Source organism: Equus quagga, chromosome 3 (assembly GCF_021613505.1).
Source record: "Equus quagga isolate Etosha38 chromosome 3, UCLA_HA_Equagga_1.0, whole genome shotgun sequence".
NCBI lineage: Eukaryota > Metazoa > Chordata > Mammalia > Perissodactyla > Equidae > Equus > Equus quagga.
This window is the reverse complement of record NC_060269.1, coordinates 65,710,382-65,726,200: the sequence shown is the minus strand read 5'-3', so window position 1 is coordinate 65,726,200 and position 15,819 is coordinate 65,710,382. Positions and strand designations below refer to the sequence as shown.

General features: G+C 49.9%; 1 protein-coding gene across 1 annotated transcript in view; it reads right to left on the bottom strand.

Moving 5' to 3' along the window:
• The window catches only part of EBF2 (EBF transcription factor 2), a 187,122-nt gene extending 172,329 nt beyond the window's left edge, over positions 1–14,793 (bottom strand). The window contains exons 1-6 of the mRNA XM_046655633.1: positions 14,289–14,793; positions 11,682–11,838; positions 10,562–10,625; positions 10,219–10,274; positions 9,629–9,702; positions 3,484–3,552 (exon numbers count right to left, since the gene is read on the bottom strand). Of these exons, the coding sequence (XP_046511589.1) occupies positions 3,484–3,552; positions 9,629–9,702; positions 10,219–10,274; positions 10,562–10,625; positions 11,682–11,838; positions 14,289–14,419 (551 nt within the window). The 5' untranslated portion in view covers positions 14,420–14,793. The remainder of the gene's footprint in view (positions 1–3,483; positions 3,553–9,628; positions 9,703–10,218; positions 10,275–10,561; positions 10,626–11,681; positions 11,839–14,288) is intronic.
• Between the last annotated feature and the right edge of the window lie 1,026 nt (positions 14,794–15,819).

The following is a 15,819-nucleotide window of genomic DNA, read 5'->3' as shown; positions in this document are numbered from 1 at the left end:
AAGGATCATGTTTTCGATGTTGTTTTTGTTTTGTTCTGCTCTGTTTTGTTGGGTTTTTTCCAAATAGGAACTTTGGATTTTTATGCTAAAAATGAACAACCTCTACTCACACTCTACATGCAAACACATTTGTACACAGAAGGAAGGCTCTGCTGGAGGCCCAGGATTCAGGAGCAAGTCCTGCTGGGCTATGTGCTGGCCTGATCTTTTGGAGAGGGGTGTGGCTGCCAAAGAACTCAAAAAAGCATGCTGAAAAGACAACTAAAAATAAAAATTAAATTTATGTTTATAGAGAGATCAAGGCAGGGAGTAATTTAGCAGAAAAGAAAAAATTCCCAGTCTGGGGCTAAGTCTTAGGAAACGGAGAACAACGTCTCTGATGGGGGATGCCCTATTGTAAAATCCAATAATTTTTCAATTAAGGGGCCACAAGGTAGTCAAAGCTATTTTTCATATTTCAAGCAGCCTATTGGAAACTGAATACCTGCCCAGGATGTGGTCACATGGACTATGTGAAAGTCACGTTGTTTTATATTTGAGCTGGAAATCTGTTAAGTCAGTGTGGCAACATTGGTTGTCTTGTCTTGATCAAAAACTCTGATTGGCCTTTGATAAGAGCAAGGGCATTTCTGGAACCAGATTATTCCTTTCCATTCTGTCGTATGTCTTTGATTAATAAAAATGAAACTCCGGCTGAATTATTACTTGTCAATTGCAGTTTGGCAGGCAACATCTTACAAAACCTGGTTCACCAAGGAGAAAAATAAAAGAGGTCCTTGGTGGTGAAAAGTTTGGGAACCGCCCTTGAGCCTCCTCTTCCCCTCCCCCAAACATGCACAACTCCAGGGGAATAAACAGACTTCCCTGGAGCCAGAGTGGAGCGTGCCTGTTGTGTGAGAAAACTGAAAGACAGACAGTGTAAATTAACCGCATCTGGTTAGACTGAGCAAGAAGGGGGAGGAGATAATTAGTTGGCATTATAGGAACAAGGGCAAAGAAAGAGAGTTCTATATTTACTCAGAGGAAATTCAAAATAGACTACTTTGCAGCCATTCGGTGCTGGTGGACGATTTCAACATCTCCAGGTCGGCAGATGTTGATCCCAGGGACCAGATGCACAGCTCGACCACACCCCTGGATGACACAAACTACCATCCCACCTCCAACAACTGGAAATCTGGCTTCATCCCCTTTTACTTCCACAAACGAAGGGAAGAAGACTAAGGGAAACCTAGAAGACATTTGGGGCAATAACACAAGATTCCGGAGAAGGAACAGTATCTTCAAACAAAAGCCCTAAACGAGTAAGTCAGACAAATGCATCTGTTTATAATAAAACGGGCTCTCTAAAAACCTGATATGCTCGACTTACAGCAGCCTTTGGTACGTATGTTCCATGTGTAGATGCACAACATTTCGGAAGCAACACATATTTCAAGTAATGCAGACACATCCTTGGGCTGTTTTATTGTGCATAAGATAGTAAAAACAAATGCCACAGTCAGATAAAGCTCCATAACATGCAGCCAAGATATAATTTCCACCTTCTCAGAAGAATTTAAGGCATTCTAGCAAAAACAATGAAGGCTTCTAATAGGAAAATCTTTTCTCTCCATCGATGCAAAAAGGCTACTTTCTTTTGTACATGTAACATGTGTGTTACATAGGAAGAAAACATAAACATATTTGGCTTTATCCAGGGGTGCAGGTTATATGTGGTTTCTTAGAGTATAAACTGCTGCTAAGTGCAGAGTCATTAGGACATGAGCTTACAAGATGTAAGGTGCAGGTTAGCATTTACGGGTTTGCAAACATTTCTAAAGCTGTTTTATGGGGAGTTTATTACAAGAAAAGATGTAGCAATTGTGAAGTTAGAGCACTTTCTTGAAAGGGGAGCAAAAGTTAGTGAAAAAGACTAGATGAAGATTAGTGAGCTCAGTGTACACACTGGAAAGGACTGGATCTGTGTCTAGGCTGCACTTGTATGCTTCAAATTCCCTCAGAGGATCCCGAGGGTACCCTGGGAAGTTAGGAAATGATGTCATGAGCAATCAGCGTATCCAACTCACGTAAGTTAGGACAGAGAGTGCTGGGAGGAAGCTGTGGCAGGGAGAGGAGCACAGTTTAGAAGTAAGCACAACTCTGTTCTAGTGCCAGCTCTGCTCCAACCAGCTGTGCAACCGTGGACAAGTCATGTCGCCGTCACCAGGTGCAATCTTTTCATCTATCAAATGAGGAAGATGGATGACCTCAAAAAGTTCCTACTACTCTTTAATTTTATGCTTCTATGCATTTTCAGAAAAACCAAAGAAATTCCAAATAGCTCCTTAAAATTGGTCTCACCTGAATGTCCTAATCTGGCAAAGATAGCTACACATCCAACAAACATTTTATATCTGGCTATCATCCTCTTCCAAGCATCTCAGAGAATACTGCAAAACTGCCATGGATATTTCAGTGGCCTCCTGAAACCTACAGCAGCAGGCAGTACACTCCAGCTAGCCGCTCCATTATTCCACTGGAGAACAGAGATGCAGAGTGCTTTGTCTAAGGTTAAAAGCTAGGACCAGATCAGAATTTCAGCCTCCTCATTCCTAGGGCTATGCTATACTTTCCACAAAGAAACCAAGCTGGCTTTCTGGGAAGAATGCCAGAGGTTCCATTCTCCCAACTGAGAATTCATTGGAATATTGGAATAACAACTTTGGAGACTGTGGTCTCTCCAATCCATTTCAAGACCTGGCTAGAAACATGAAAACCCAAAGAACGAAGCAATAGGGAATTATTCCGTTTTTTAACGAAAGAGAAAAAATTAGGGGTGGGAATATGGGATTTCTTAAAAATTACATGATTGCTGGAAGTTAATTTGGTATTTCTTCATTGGTTTGTAAGTTCTGTTTCCAATCACAAAAACAGACAGCTGAGGATGCCTAAATCACATTTCAGTGAATTAGCAATGTCCCCAAGAATCTTTCCCACTCTGGATATAGCATAGAACTCAGAATGCAATCCTCTGTGGTAGAAAGGAATTTCCCTCAATGCAACAGAGAGGTGGTCATAATCCCCTAAGCTGGAGTCTAAGTTGATAGTCTTCTAGCCTGACAGCAATCACTGAGAAGGATAAAGGGGTTGCCATTTAACTTGGGGTACACTGCCTCTTGTAGGAAACTGATTGAGAACCCACCCTGACAGATAGGAGAGAGGGCATCCTTTACCATCCACATACTCCTTATTAGGCTGAAGTCAGTGCACCTGGAAAAGAATCCCATCATAGATTTACAGACGTATGTCCAAAAAGGAAGATTCTGACTTCTTCCAAGAAAGGCCAACCAGAACAAGAAAACACATGTTGGACTAGCTTCATGCCTTGAACATGACATGAAACCAACCTCACAGCAAAGCCCAAGTGGTCAGTACTCAGAGTTGAGATTCATAAAGGAAAGAAACCAGAAATGATTTTTTTTAATCGCTTTTTCTCCCTACCTGTCGATGATGACAGGGTCTGAAGGAGTCTCATTTCGGTTCCCACAACTTTTCTTTTCGCAACATCGACTGTAGATTGGGAAGGAACCAAAAGAGTAAAAAAAAATTGTTAAAATCAAGAAAACACAATGAGCATATAATGTAAGAATATTCACAAAACTTAATATATCCTGGGTAGCCTCTTCATTATCAGGTACATGAGAGCAGAATTTATGGCCATGTTTAAAAACAACACTGAACTTGAGGCCCAAAGATACTCATTCAAATTCTTACTCTATGACTTATAAACTATGTAATTCTCAGCAAATCACAACTTTCCCAAGAACCATATTTGTAATCTGAACCAGGGGTGGTTGGATTTTAAGATCTATAAGGTCACTTCCAGTTCCGTGTTGAATGATTTTATGATTGTATATTTTAGATCTTTGTATCTTAATAAATATTTGAAGAAGGGGGGGGAGGAAAATGTATAAACTAGACCCCAAGTAGCTGCCTGGATTATTATAAACATTATTAACATAAAGTCTTTCTCCAGAGGATTCACTATACTTCATAAACATTTATTCATTCATTCATTTCCATCCTTTTCTAAAGATGAAGGAGGAATACCAGAACTATGGGGTACATTGTAAAATAGGAAGAAATGAGGCAAGGAGCTGTAGAATGATATCTCCAACAATTTTCACCAAGTCCAGGATAGAAATGGGACTCGCCGTGTAAGTCCTATCTTGAAAACTCTGCTTCCCAAGACTTCTACCTAGCAAAGTGCTGGGTACCTGTAGATGCTCTAGAAATGCTTGTGGAATTATCTGAGAGGAAGCGAGAAAGGAGAGGCCCCAGAGCAATTACCACAGATAGGTAGGACCTGAGCAGAGAGGAAAACACTCCAATCCCAAGGTACCTGTGTGAAAGACCTAGATGAATGTGAAAAGGGCAAAGGAAGCTTGGCGGCAGGAAGCACTGGAAAATCACCTCTCCATATTGTTGTCTGCTGCCCGTCCACACCACAGACTTCTGAACACCTTTCAGCTCATTCAAGCACAAGGTCCAGCATCAACAGTAGTTGATTAAGGATGTAGCCTTGACATGGCTTCTAAGAAAAACATTATCATGCACACTGGTTGGAGAATACCTCTCAAGTGTTAGCAACAACCAAACTATATGTAAGCACTGCCCTTCCGATGCCAGTCTCTCTATAGTTTAAGATTGATGTGGTGCACGAGAAAGACTGCTGAAGCGGGAATCAGGGCTCTGGTGTCTAACGCAGCTCTGCCGCTAACCCAGAGCATGAATTTAGTTAACTCTCTTTACCTCTCTGGGCTTTGCCTACCTTATATATAAAATTAAAATGTTGGACTAGATAACTTCCAGAGTCCCTTCTCTGAAGTCTATGAGACTATGAGATTCCCTGAGCACCCTTAAAAAGCGAGGACAGGATAAGGCAAAGAGGGAAGCCATGTGGCAGCAGGGACCAAAGGCCTGACCCCAGCCCAGTCCTAGATTTGCCTTCTGGCTCTCTGTGGTCCATCTCTTCTCTGATCCTCTACAGAAGTATGAACAAATGAATGAAGAAAAGTCCATCTCTCTCAAGCAGGCATGTGTGGATTATCCAGTGAACAATTCTGTTCCCAAAAAGTAAAATACACTTGAGAGATGCTAAAAAACTTTCACCAAATGGGCACAATGAGGTTTTAAGAAATTTAATCAAATTAGTAGGAAGTAAAAGAAAAATTGTCTCAACTTTTTTAAATACCAGAGTTTGCCACTGGGACTTTCTAAAATAATATTTTGCCTTTGAAATTATATTAGGTCTTAACTTTTAAAATTTCAATCCATCCCAAGATTAACACCAATAAAAATGCCGGCCAGCTGCTCTCTTACCTCCCAAAGCCCTTGTCTCTCTTCCCAACTCCTTATCCCCACGCATTTCTGTCTCCTACCTCTCCTATTTCTATTGCTTATGTCAGCGGAATTCCTTTGCAGCTCAGGCAAACTTTTCTTCTTAGCAACATAGTTTCAGAAACCCCATACATGCTGGTTACCTGAAGACCTTCTAGCTAGACTCTTTGACATCACCAGCACGTCAACCTAACCCAGATATGTGTGCAATGCTGGGTTTGATTTAATTACAACAACACACTGTCAGAATACGCCAATCTGCTTAGTTTGAGTAGGAATGATTCTGAGGAGGCCGAATAAGTTTGCAAAATTGCTCAGCTGAATTCAGCTGCTTTCCATGGGGATTTTCTCTGGAGGAAAAGAAAAACAGATAAAAATGTAAGCCCGGTGCCAGCTTAATACAATGTGGGGAATCGACACAGGGAAGGAAATGATATTCAACGAAAGGTGCAGAGAAACTTTAGGACCCAATCTATTTTCCAACAGTAACATATTTAAGGATAATCTCTAATGTTAATATTCAGCACAGAAAAGATGTAGAACACTCTCGCTTGGCTGTTAGACTATAATAGTAGAAGTATAAAAATAATAGGACTTGGCTATATTTGTCCCATTTGAGCCCTTAAAACTTCTCTGGTCTCTAAGACAAAGCTAATTCTTTTTCTTTCTTCCTGTCTTTTGAAAGAAAAGGTCTCATCAAGATGTCCTAGTTATTCTTTATTCGATTTCTTTAATGACATTCAGTCCTCACACCAGCCTCATAAGCAAAGGGAAGTGGAGGGTGAGAGAGGTTCCTGAACCCGCCAGGGTCCCCAAACAATGGCTCTGGAATCAGGTACGAGGATAGTTGAGGTGAAGGAACTGGGTCCCTGAGTTACTCAGATAACCAACTCAATTCTCCTTTCCCTTTGCTGTATAGACAAAGCCTGAGTGACCAAATCCAGGTTCAACTACTTTAGTTAAAAGGCTTTTTATGGTTATTTCCTAACAAGCAAGGCTCTAAGTCTGAAGTTCCTGATAACTGTTTTTTAAAAACTGAACAAGACTGTAAAATAGAAAAAGAAGGGAAAAACTAAACAAAGAGAAAAGAAAACTGAATTTGGCACTAGGTTAAGAGTGTGCTCCTCACTACCGTGGAGAGGCTCAGAAGTGCCCTTTTTTCCTAATGAATGAAAATGAAAGTTGTTCCTCTGCTCCTCAGTTTGGCTTAGTTTGGTTTATTTTATTCTAGTACTCATTTGGAGAACCTTTTACCAGAAATACTCTCAGTTTGCTTACAGGCCGCTTTCATCCTCCCTATCTCCTCATGGAGTCTTTGGAGAGAGAAAGAGAAAAAATAAAATAAGCTGGGCATGGGGGGGGGGGGGTGCGATATGAGAAATTTTATCCCAATCCTGCATCTCACCTGCATTTTTCAGAAAGGGGGAAAGACGAGGGCTGAGGGATGGCTGGGGAAGAAAAAAAGCCCCAGCCTTGGACCCTGGGTGTCCAGTCAGCCAAACTCCTGCTCAAGACAAGCAAATGTGCCCTTTCCCCTCCAAAATCGTTTTTAAAATTCAACTCTCAACTTTCAAAAATCTGTCTCTAATTTCAAACTCAAATAAGCGCACAGCATGGTGGCTTTTGTTTTGTTTTCTTCTCCCCAACTCCTCCCTGCGATTGCATAACAAAAGTGTCTAAATTCACACCATCTGGCCGGTAAAGACACTGGCCCCACTGCCCGGCTGGCCCATCTGATCAGGGCCCTGTCTAGCCTGCGCCTTGTGGCGAAAAGTCACAGCTGTGGGGTTTGCTCGCGCTCAATACAACTCTGTTATTAGCCAGCTGTAGGCCTTGAGACGACTTCTGTTCAAATTATAATATCTTTTAACCCTCTGAGCATTGAGGGCACAGGGGTGGCTGGCAGCAACATAACAACTAGATTTCTCCTTGCTAATAATTGGCAAAATGAACTAACGCAGGCAAGGGGAGAGCAGAGACAACCAGGGAAGGGAGAAAAAGTTATTCCTGAAGAGATTTATTTGTTCCTCCCTCAAAGCTAAACAACAATTTATGAGCTTTTTTTTACTAAAGATTACAGAAAATAAAACCATTCAGGGAAATTCCCAGGTATGCCCAAGAATACCATGCAAATGAAACAAAGTATCTGTAATAATCATTGAGAAACAGGGCATCTGACTCATCCCTCAATCATTGACTGCTATAACTGGCTCTTAAAATGTGGGAGAAGGAACTTTTTCCCCTGCAGGAGAATCAACCAGCTCCGACTGACAGATTGAATGAGAACTTCCCTTTAGATACATCCAAAACCAGCCACCAGCCCAGCTCATCTCCCAACACACACACACATGCATGCACGCGTGCTACAGACATGGTACCCATCCAATGGATCATTTACCCATAATTAATATTTGTTTTAAATTCTAGTTTTGGAAGAAAATAGAGCATCTTCCCAGGTCTCAAATGCAGAGAAGTTACAGTACATTAAATTTTTATATTGTGTTACTAATGCAGGCTAAACTAGAGGCTTTAAAAATTGATGCTGCTACTTAAACAGCATAAAATGAAGAGGATTTGATTGGGCTTAAAAATAAAAATGTCAGCCTTAACTACAGCTGGAGGGGGCTTGCGAGTATTATTTAAAGTGATAGGTATAATTCATCAGACAATGGGCCAGTTTGGGGTTTTCTTTGCTTTTCTTTTTAAGAAGATTGTCTCTCCAAACAAAGACACTTAAAAAGTATAAAGAGCAATAAAAAACTGCCCTTCAATTAGCCAACCAAATTAAAGTGTTCTGACTATTTATAATCTAGGTATTACATGCATGTTCATCTGGGAAGTGCATTTTTCTTTCTGAACGAATCTACAGAGGGGCCCTGGGATAATGAAGCAGCTCTCTGCTCACTCCATCGCCCGGTGCCTCATCCGGCAAGGAAGTCTCCATTCCCCTCAGCTGCGGCCACTGGCAGAGTGGAACTTTGCATTTGGCAAAGCTTGTTTTTCCAATACTTGGTCAAAACCAAAACAAACATGTCTGATTGTTATGGTTTCTTCCTGACTGGGTTGAGAGGGAGACCGGCTGCGGGGAGCTCCCTATAAAACAGTCCAAGCTAAATCAGACCGCCTGCAATTACCCGAAACTAGCAAAGTCTGAAATGAAAGACATTCACTGAAGCAATAGCAGAGTAAGGAAGAACTGAAGCTTTCTCTCCAATCAGAGATTCTGGAGGAAGAAAAAGGTGTATCGAATAAATATTTAAATGTTTTTGGTAAAATAACCACCCTCTTCCCAGAGTTTCCTTTTTAGGTCCTTCCTCGTTTGCTGTGGGATCCCCGATACCCGGCACATTCTAGGCACTCAATAAACATCTGTTGAGAGAATGAGTAAGTTTATGGATGAATTTCTTCTGATTTTTAATTTTCTTCTAGTCAAGCACAAGAAACGACTCAAAATGGAATGGATTAGTCTCTGAAAAGAAAATGGGGAAAGGCGTAGGAGACTGCACCTCTCACGACCTGGCCGTCAGAACCCAGCTGGTGCTGCAGACCGCAGAGCTCCCTGAGCCGGGCCTCGCCCCACCCTCCCACCCACTGGTGGTGAACCGGACTGATCTTTCTACCCTATCGGTCGGGCGTTGCTCCTGCCTATGAAACTCCCCGGCCACGTGAAATCCTGGGAGAAGCAACATCCCTGCAGGAAGAAAACGCCGCCGCATGTAGACAGGTGCCTCAGCTAGGGGGAAGCGCCCCGAAAATGGGCCGCTCGACCCGCTGGTGGTCCCTTGCCCAGACTGCGAGTCGTTCCAGCGCCTGACTCAGTAACTCCACAAGTGGCCCCTCCCGGAAACCTACCGCGAGCGGCCGGATCGCCGGCAACGGAGCAGGGCCGGCCTCGGGTAGGGGACCGGTTCAGGGAAAGTCCCGATGCCAAACTTGGCCGGGGGCTGTCCGCCCTCCCCGCGCTGCTGCGGACCCTGGACCACAGAGACCTGCCACGTAGCGGAGGAAACTCCTGAGACGCTAGGGGGGTGGTTCTGGCTTTTCTTCCCGAGTCCTAATGGATATACTCTAAGAATCTGGCCTTTAAGAAAGGGTCCTAGGGACTCGGCCCCGGGTCGGGCTGCCCGCGAGGCTGCCTCCCGCGCGCAGTCACTCCGGACAGCCAGCGCCCCGACGCCCGAGCGCGGCGGGTCCGGCTCCCCTGCCCCGCTCTCCAGCGAAGCCCGCAGGAAAAGGCGGCTCTTACCTGCACATCACTTCGTGTGTCAGGAGAACTCGGCACATTTCTGGATTCTTATTCTGTCCCTCGTAAGCTATGGGCTGAGAAGGAGGGATGGGGGGAGGGGAGCAGGAAGGGAAGAGATGAGGGGAGTGGAGGGACAAAGAGAAGGGGACTTCAGAGCAAGCACAAAATCGGTTCCTCGCACTGCCCACTACTGCATTAGGAGTCCCCGCTCGCAGCACAGAATCTGAGCTGTGGCCTGGTTAACTCCAGCAAAATAATAATAGAGAAGTTAACCCCAATGAAGACATATTTCTTGCAAAAGGGAATGTTTAGCGGGGCTGAAGCTCCCAATAACTGCTTCCCCTCTTCATTCCTTTGTTCGCTTCCCCCCACCCGCGGCGTCTCGCCAGGCTGAAAAAAACCAGGACAATTGTGGAGACAGAGAAAAAACTTTTTTTTCAGAGTGGACAAGGTGCGGGTTGACGTGGAGAGAGGCAAGTGAAGTCTGACCCAGGAAAAAGTGGAGGGTATGGGGCGGTCAGGGACAGGCGGGGGGCAGGGGACGGACAGGGCCCCGTGAGAGGAGGAGCAGAGTGGACCGCCGGGCTCACCTGCTTGGTCACCGAGTCGATGAGCCTGACGTACAGGTCCTGCTCCGTGCGGACGCCTGCGGGGTGGGGACGGCACGCGGTCAGGGACGCGGAGCTGCTCCGGGCACCTAAACCCGTCCCGCGGGGGTGCCAAGGCCCAGGCAGCAGCTCCGGGCTGGAGCGCAGGCTGAGCCGTCCTCGGAGCAAAGACCACCCACCCGCCCCCTGGCCCTGCTCGCGCCTCCCGCAGCCCTCCTCTCCCCAGGTCTAGAGGCCAATGCAAACGACCCCGACAAGGTCAACCGCCTTCCTTAAAGGAGACCAGGGAGGGCGCGGCGGCAACCGGCAGGTGCAGGGCGCTCACCATTGCTGTAGAGGAGCTGTAACTTGTAGTGGGTGCCATTGTTGGTCTTCTCGTTGCCTTGTTCCTGAAAAGATAGGCGCCTTCGAGTCCCTTTCTTTCCAGCCCCCCCAAAATGAGAGCAAGAGGAGAGAGAGCGCGTCCCTATACCGTCTCCCGCTGCCTTTCTCCCCCTCACACTGGAGCTTTGAGCAACCCCCTGCCCAGACCCGGGTCAAAGGGCAGGAGCGTCTGCCACTGGCCAACCTCCCAAACTTGCCAAACCTCCAAGCCAGTTGACTGTCTCCAACCCTCTGTCCCTCCCCGTTAAAGATGTCCTCAAATGTGTGACAATGAGCCAGGACAAATGGACACCGAGTCAACGCTGCCTTTAGACAGACCCCACCCAACCCATCAGGTTCTGCCCATCCTTAGGAAGCCCAAGGCTTCTCTTGGCAGAAACGTGAAGAGATCTACCACTTGGAAGGGCAACATTCGGCCCTATCCTGCCACCACTGGAGCTTCCGGGGCGCGAGCTCAGGGACCAAGGCCCAGGTTCTAAAGGGGCCTCTGGAAGAGCCTGCTCTGAAGCTCACATTGTACAGCTGAGGAGACTGAGGCTCAGAGAGGGCAAAAGACTTTCCTTTCATCACACATCGGCTTCATCTGAGATCAAATCCAGCCCCTAAACCCAGGCCTGGGTGGGGAGCAGGCGCTGCCTTGGGGAGCCAGAGTGGGAGAGAAGGCTGGGCTTCCAGTTTCCACCTAGTGCCTATTTAACCCACCCTGCTGGCGCTGGCAGGTGCAAAATTATAAAAGTACCCCGGAGAAGGCGAGCGCGGCGACCTTGGATATACTTTTAAACTATGCTCTAGTAGCCGCGGTCAGTCCATGACCAGGCTCTGCCAAAGACCCAGAGGCTCAGTGCGCAGAGCCGCAAGCGCCCCCCGCAGCGCGTGCTGCCGGAGTGGGGGCGGAAGGAGGCGCAGCGAAAGAGGCTGATGTAGAGGCTGGGGGTGAGAAGCCTCGATTTGTCATCCCTGTTGATGTGAGCGGAAAAGTGTCGCAAGTGACAGATGGAATCTCTAGTGCGTTGCAAGGAGGTAGTTATTAGACCGTGAGGGAAAGAGGGGACTCCGCTTACTTTGTCGTTCTCCACAAAGTCTACGAAGGCGGTGCGCTCGATCTCCACCGGCTGCCCCTGCCTATCGTAGAGCGCCAGGACGAAGTGAAAGAAGTTGGATTTCCTCAAGTTGGAGGGAGGCTGCTTCTCAAAGTGGGCCCGGGACAGGGCGACTCCGCTGCTCAGGAAGAGACACGGGGGACACCGGACACGGGGAAGGAGAGAAAGACACGATGTTACCAACGCGCCCACGCGACATTGCAGGTTAAGGGTCCAAGTCCTGGGTCCAGAATTCTGGACCGCTCTGGCCTTTTCCCACTTCGGATTGAGAAGCGGGGACTCCTTAGAGGAGTCGTAGTAGCCACGGGGATCGGGTGGCAGGGCCGATGCCGCTAGCCGCTGGCTGCCCCTGCCTGCTGTTCCAGTCTCCAGGTGTCCCAGAGCCTGGCAGCTCACTGTCGGGCCTTTAGAGGAGACCAAAGGATCTCGGCTGCGGACCCAGGCCCGGAGCGGTCCCCCGAGGCGGCAGCCCAATTCTTGTCCCGTCGGGCCGCCCCAATCTTCTCCCTCAGGTAGCCCCGCCAATTGGGTCAGGATTCGGAACTGGGCCTCTGAGGTTAGGGGAATAAGTGCCTTTTTACTTTTGAAGTGACCCTTTCCTTCACTTTCATTGGAGTTACCCGTCCTGGCGTTACTGCCTACAACGCCCCCCACGCTATTTCCGAAAGACTGTGGGCGAGAATCCCCTGGGGGCGGGCAGGGAGCCCAGAGCCCAAGTCTCGGTGCTGCGCCCCGAGGCCTCACCCCCGCTTCCCTCGCTCTTCCGAAAAGTTACTCCCGGGACAGCGGCAGGGAGGACTCCCCGTGACCAGTACTAAGGACCGCGGGCCACGGAGGATAACACGAACTGGGGACCCCGCCCCCAAAATCGCTGAGCTTGAAGAAGCCAAAATGTTGCTAAGAAACAGAAGGTGTCCTCGCCTGGGGCCTAGATCCCCGCTCAAGCCGCATCTCGGAGAGCCGCCAGCCAAATCCGCGGCCCTCAAATCGCACACTGGAGGACCCGGGAGGCGCCCTCGAGCGTAGGGAGTATGTGCACACACCTCCCTGCCGACCTGTCGCGGCCGGGGACAAACTGGCCGCCAGATCACACTTAACAGGAGACTCGGGACCCAGGCGAGCGCGCATCTGCCCCAGCTGCCCCGTGGCGCTGGGGTCTCCGGGCGTCTTGCCCCAGGGCGTGAGCACTTACACTCCTTTGAAGAGTGTGAAATTTTGGCTAGAATCTCCCACTCAGGCTTCCTGTTCCAATTTTAACAATTATTTGATCCGGGGAAAGAAGGAAAGCAGGGGAGGTGTCTTTAAGGAAGCTCGGCTTAGGAAATGCGCCGCGGACCCCGCTGAGCAGCGCTGCCTGATTTCTCTCGGTCTGCAGCCGAGCGAGTCCCCAGACGGCTGCGGAAAGCCGCCGCCGCGGTGAGCCGTCTGCCGAGGGATACTGGCGCGTCCCAGCCTCGGGCAGGAGGGAGGGAGCCGGCGCCCCCCCAGTTCTCCGGAGCGAGGCGACTTTTGCTTCCTCTTCTCCAAGAGTGGCGGCTGGTTCGCTCTACCCGGGACACCTGGAGACGTGGCCTGTCTGGGAAAGGAGGAATTTCTCCGCGTGGTGTCGGGACTTCGAGGGGGATAGCCAGGAGAGCGGATAGGGAGGCAGAAGTCGTGGGAAGAAGTTCGTGGGTTCTTTGGGGTAAGGGGGCTGTCTCCCGAACACAAGGACAAGGCGACCACAAACTCCGGCTCAGCAGTGGTGATGAGGGAGGGGGACCAGAATGTCTTCGTGGGGTGGCACTCTGGGCAAGGCGTTTAGCATCTCAGCACGGGGATGCTTAGAAAGAAAGTCAACTTCAGGGACTCGCCAAACTACAGGCTGGCGATGCCTGCGTTTGCGGCGCGTCTCCTTTCCTCGCCTTTCTTCTCCTGCGGCTCCTTCTACTGCTACTCCTTCGTCTTTTCCCTTTAATCTCTTCTCTCCCCTCAACCCCTCCTGCTTGCGTCTGGCCCACTGTTTTCTCTCTGCGCGCGGACCCTCCAGCCTGCCCCCTCCCAGGGCTCCCGGCCGCTTCGCCTTCCCAGGCAGCCGCTCCAGCCTCTCCCGCTCCTCCCGCCGCCATCTGGCCGCGGGGCTCCTGGGCTCCGGGAACCGCCTGGCAAGATGCGGGAGGAGAGGCGCTCGCAAGCGGCGCAGGGAAACCCGGGAGTGGCGCGGAAGCCGGCTCTGCTCCCGCGGCCGCCGCTGCCAGCTGCGGCCCGGGCCCGCCTCGCAGGACCAGGGGCTGAGCTGCGAGCCGTAGGATACTACTTGGTTGTTTTTCCTCCTAAAGACTGTTCCGTGGGGAAGTAGCAGGGGAGAAACACAAACTACCCGGGGAGTTCAGAAACTCGAGTGTTGGCTGCGGGGCAAGGGTTCCCCTGACTGCAGCGACCTGCCGGCCCCAGCGCGCGGGGCCAGAGCGACAGATGGGGGGAGAGCGAGCGAGCGGGGTGGGGGTGGGGGGCACAGAGAGACAGAGACAGAGCGAGAGAGCGAACCAGCGAGACACTGCGAGCATAACTGTTCGGCCGTCTCGTTACCTCTGCGCCGCGACGTTGGCATCCACCACGCCGACATTCCGGACCCAGGACCTGACCGAATCCATCTCGGTCCCCAGTGATTTCTCTTTCAGAGCTGGTCCTCTTCCTAAAGTATCTTGAATCCCAAACATTTAAAAAGTCTGCTCTACTATCGGTTTAAAAATAAGAGTTACAACACTGTCCTCACTCTTCCCAACGCTGTCACGATACCGTCTCCTCCAAAGCAATCCAAGAAAAGGGATCAAGTGCCGAAGTTTCAGACTCTCTTGGAGGGAAAAATTAATAATAACCCGTCCTTTGCTTCACGCGTGAGGTGCGGACCGATGTAGTTAAAGTTTGGGTTTAGCCTCCGCAAGTTCAGATCTGCCGCCTCAGGCCCTCCGCCCTAGGTCGCTCGCATCCTTCCAGCGGCAGCGCTGCCTCCAGAAAGTGATCACAATTTAGAAGCATCACCTGTTCTGGGAGAAGCAGGAGGAGATTGATGGCTGCCTAATCTCTACCCTTCCTCCTGGGCCCCCCCTCCCTGCTCCTCCCTGCTCCTCCCCACCGCGCCAATTTAGAAAAAAAAAAATCCCCAACAGAATCAGTTGTAAAAGGAAAGGGAAGACCCGGAGCCGAGCGGAGGCGGTGGCTGCGAGCGCCGCGGAGCCGGGCTGCAGCCGCGCGCCGGCCCCATGAATGGGTTACTACGGCCCGGACCGCGGGAGGCGGAGCCGAGGCCCGATAAGGAGCCTCATTTGCATGGACGCTCGGGATTGGCCGGCGCTGGGCAGGCCGGGCCGACGTCCTCAGGCAGCGCGCGGCGCGCTCGGCGTTGCCGGGAGGCCGGGAGGTGAAAGGGGACAGAAAGCTGCAGGCGCTGCGTCCTCGCCCCAATCCCGTGTGCGTGCGTGGGATGGGGGCCCCCAAATCCCACGCTGAAGCAGGGTAGACGCGCCCGCGCGCTCTGGTTGCGGGAGCGGAAAGCTTCGAGGGCTCCTGCCTCTAGATGCAGATTTTTGTAGCCTGCGGAGAGGCAGGCACATTCATTCCCGTGGCTTGGATCTGTGAGCATGTTTGTGGAGAAGCGGAGAGTGTGACCACATGTACTTATTTTTTGTGCAAACGTTCCCCAGTGTAACCCAGTTCCCTGAACGGCTCTCCTCAGTCTCCTGGAGTTACATGGTGACACTTAGATTTTGCGTGCGGTTTACAAGTTGTTGAGAGAGGAGGATGTATGAATGAAAGCGGGGGTCGGGTAGGGGGACGAACATGGCTCATAGTGCTATTCAAATAAATAGAGGGTCGGGGAAAACGGTCAAGGAGCTAAGGAAAACACCCCCGGGCGGAGGGGAGCGGGAGTCGCGCCCTGCAGAAGAGAGGTTGCTGACAGATCGCGGCAGGCTGAGTCCGAGAGCGCGGCCCGGGGCTGTCCCGGGAGCCCCCTCCCCCTCCTCCCTCGGGGTCCCCGAGCCCGGGGGGCCTGCAGAGAGCTGCGGGGAGGCGGCGGGGGGTCGCGGGAACTTTGCCCGCGGCGCGGTGCTGGCCGCGG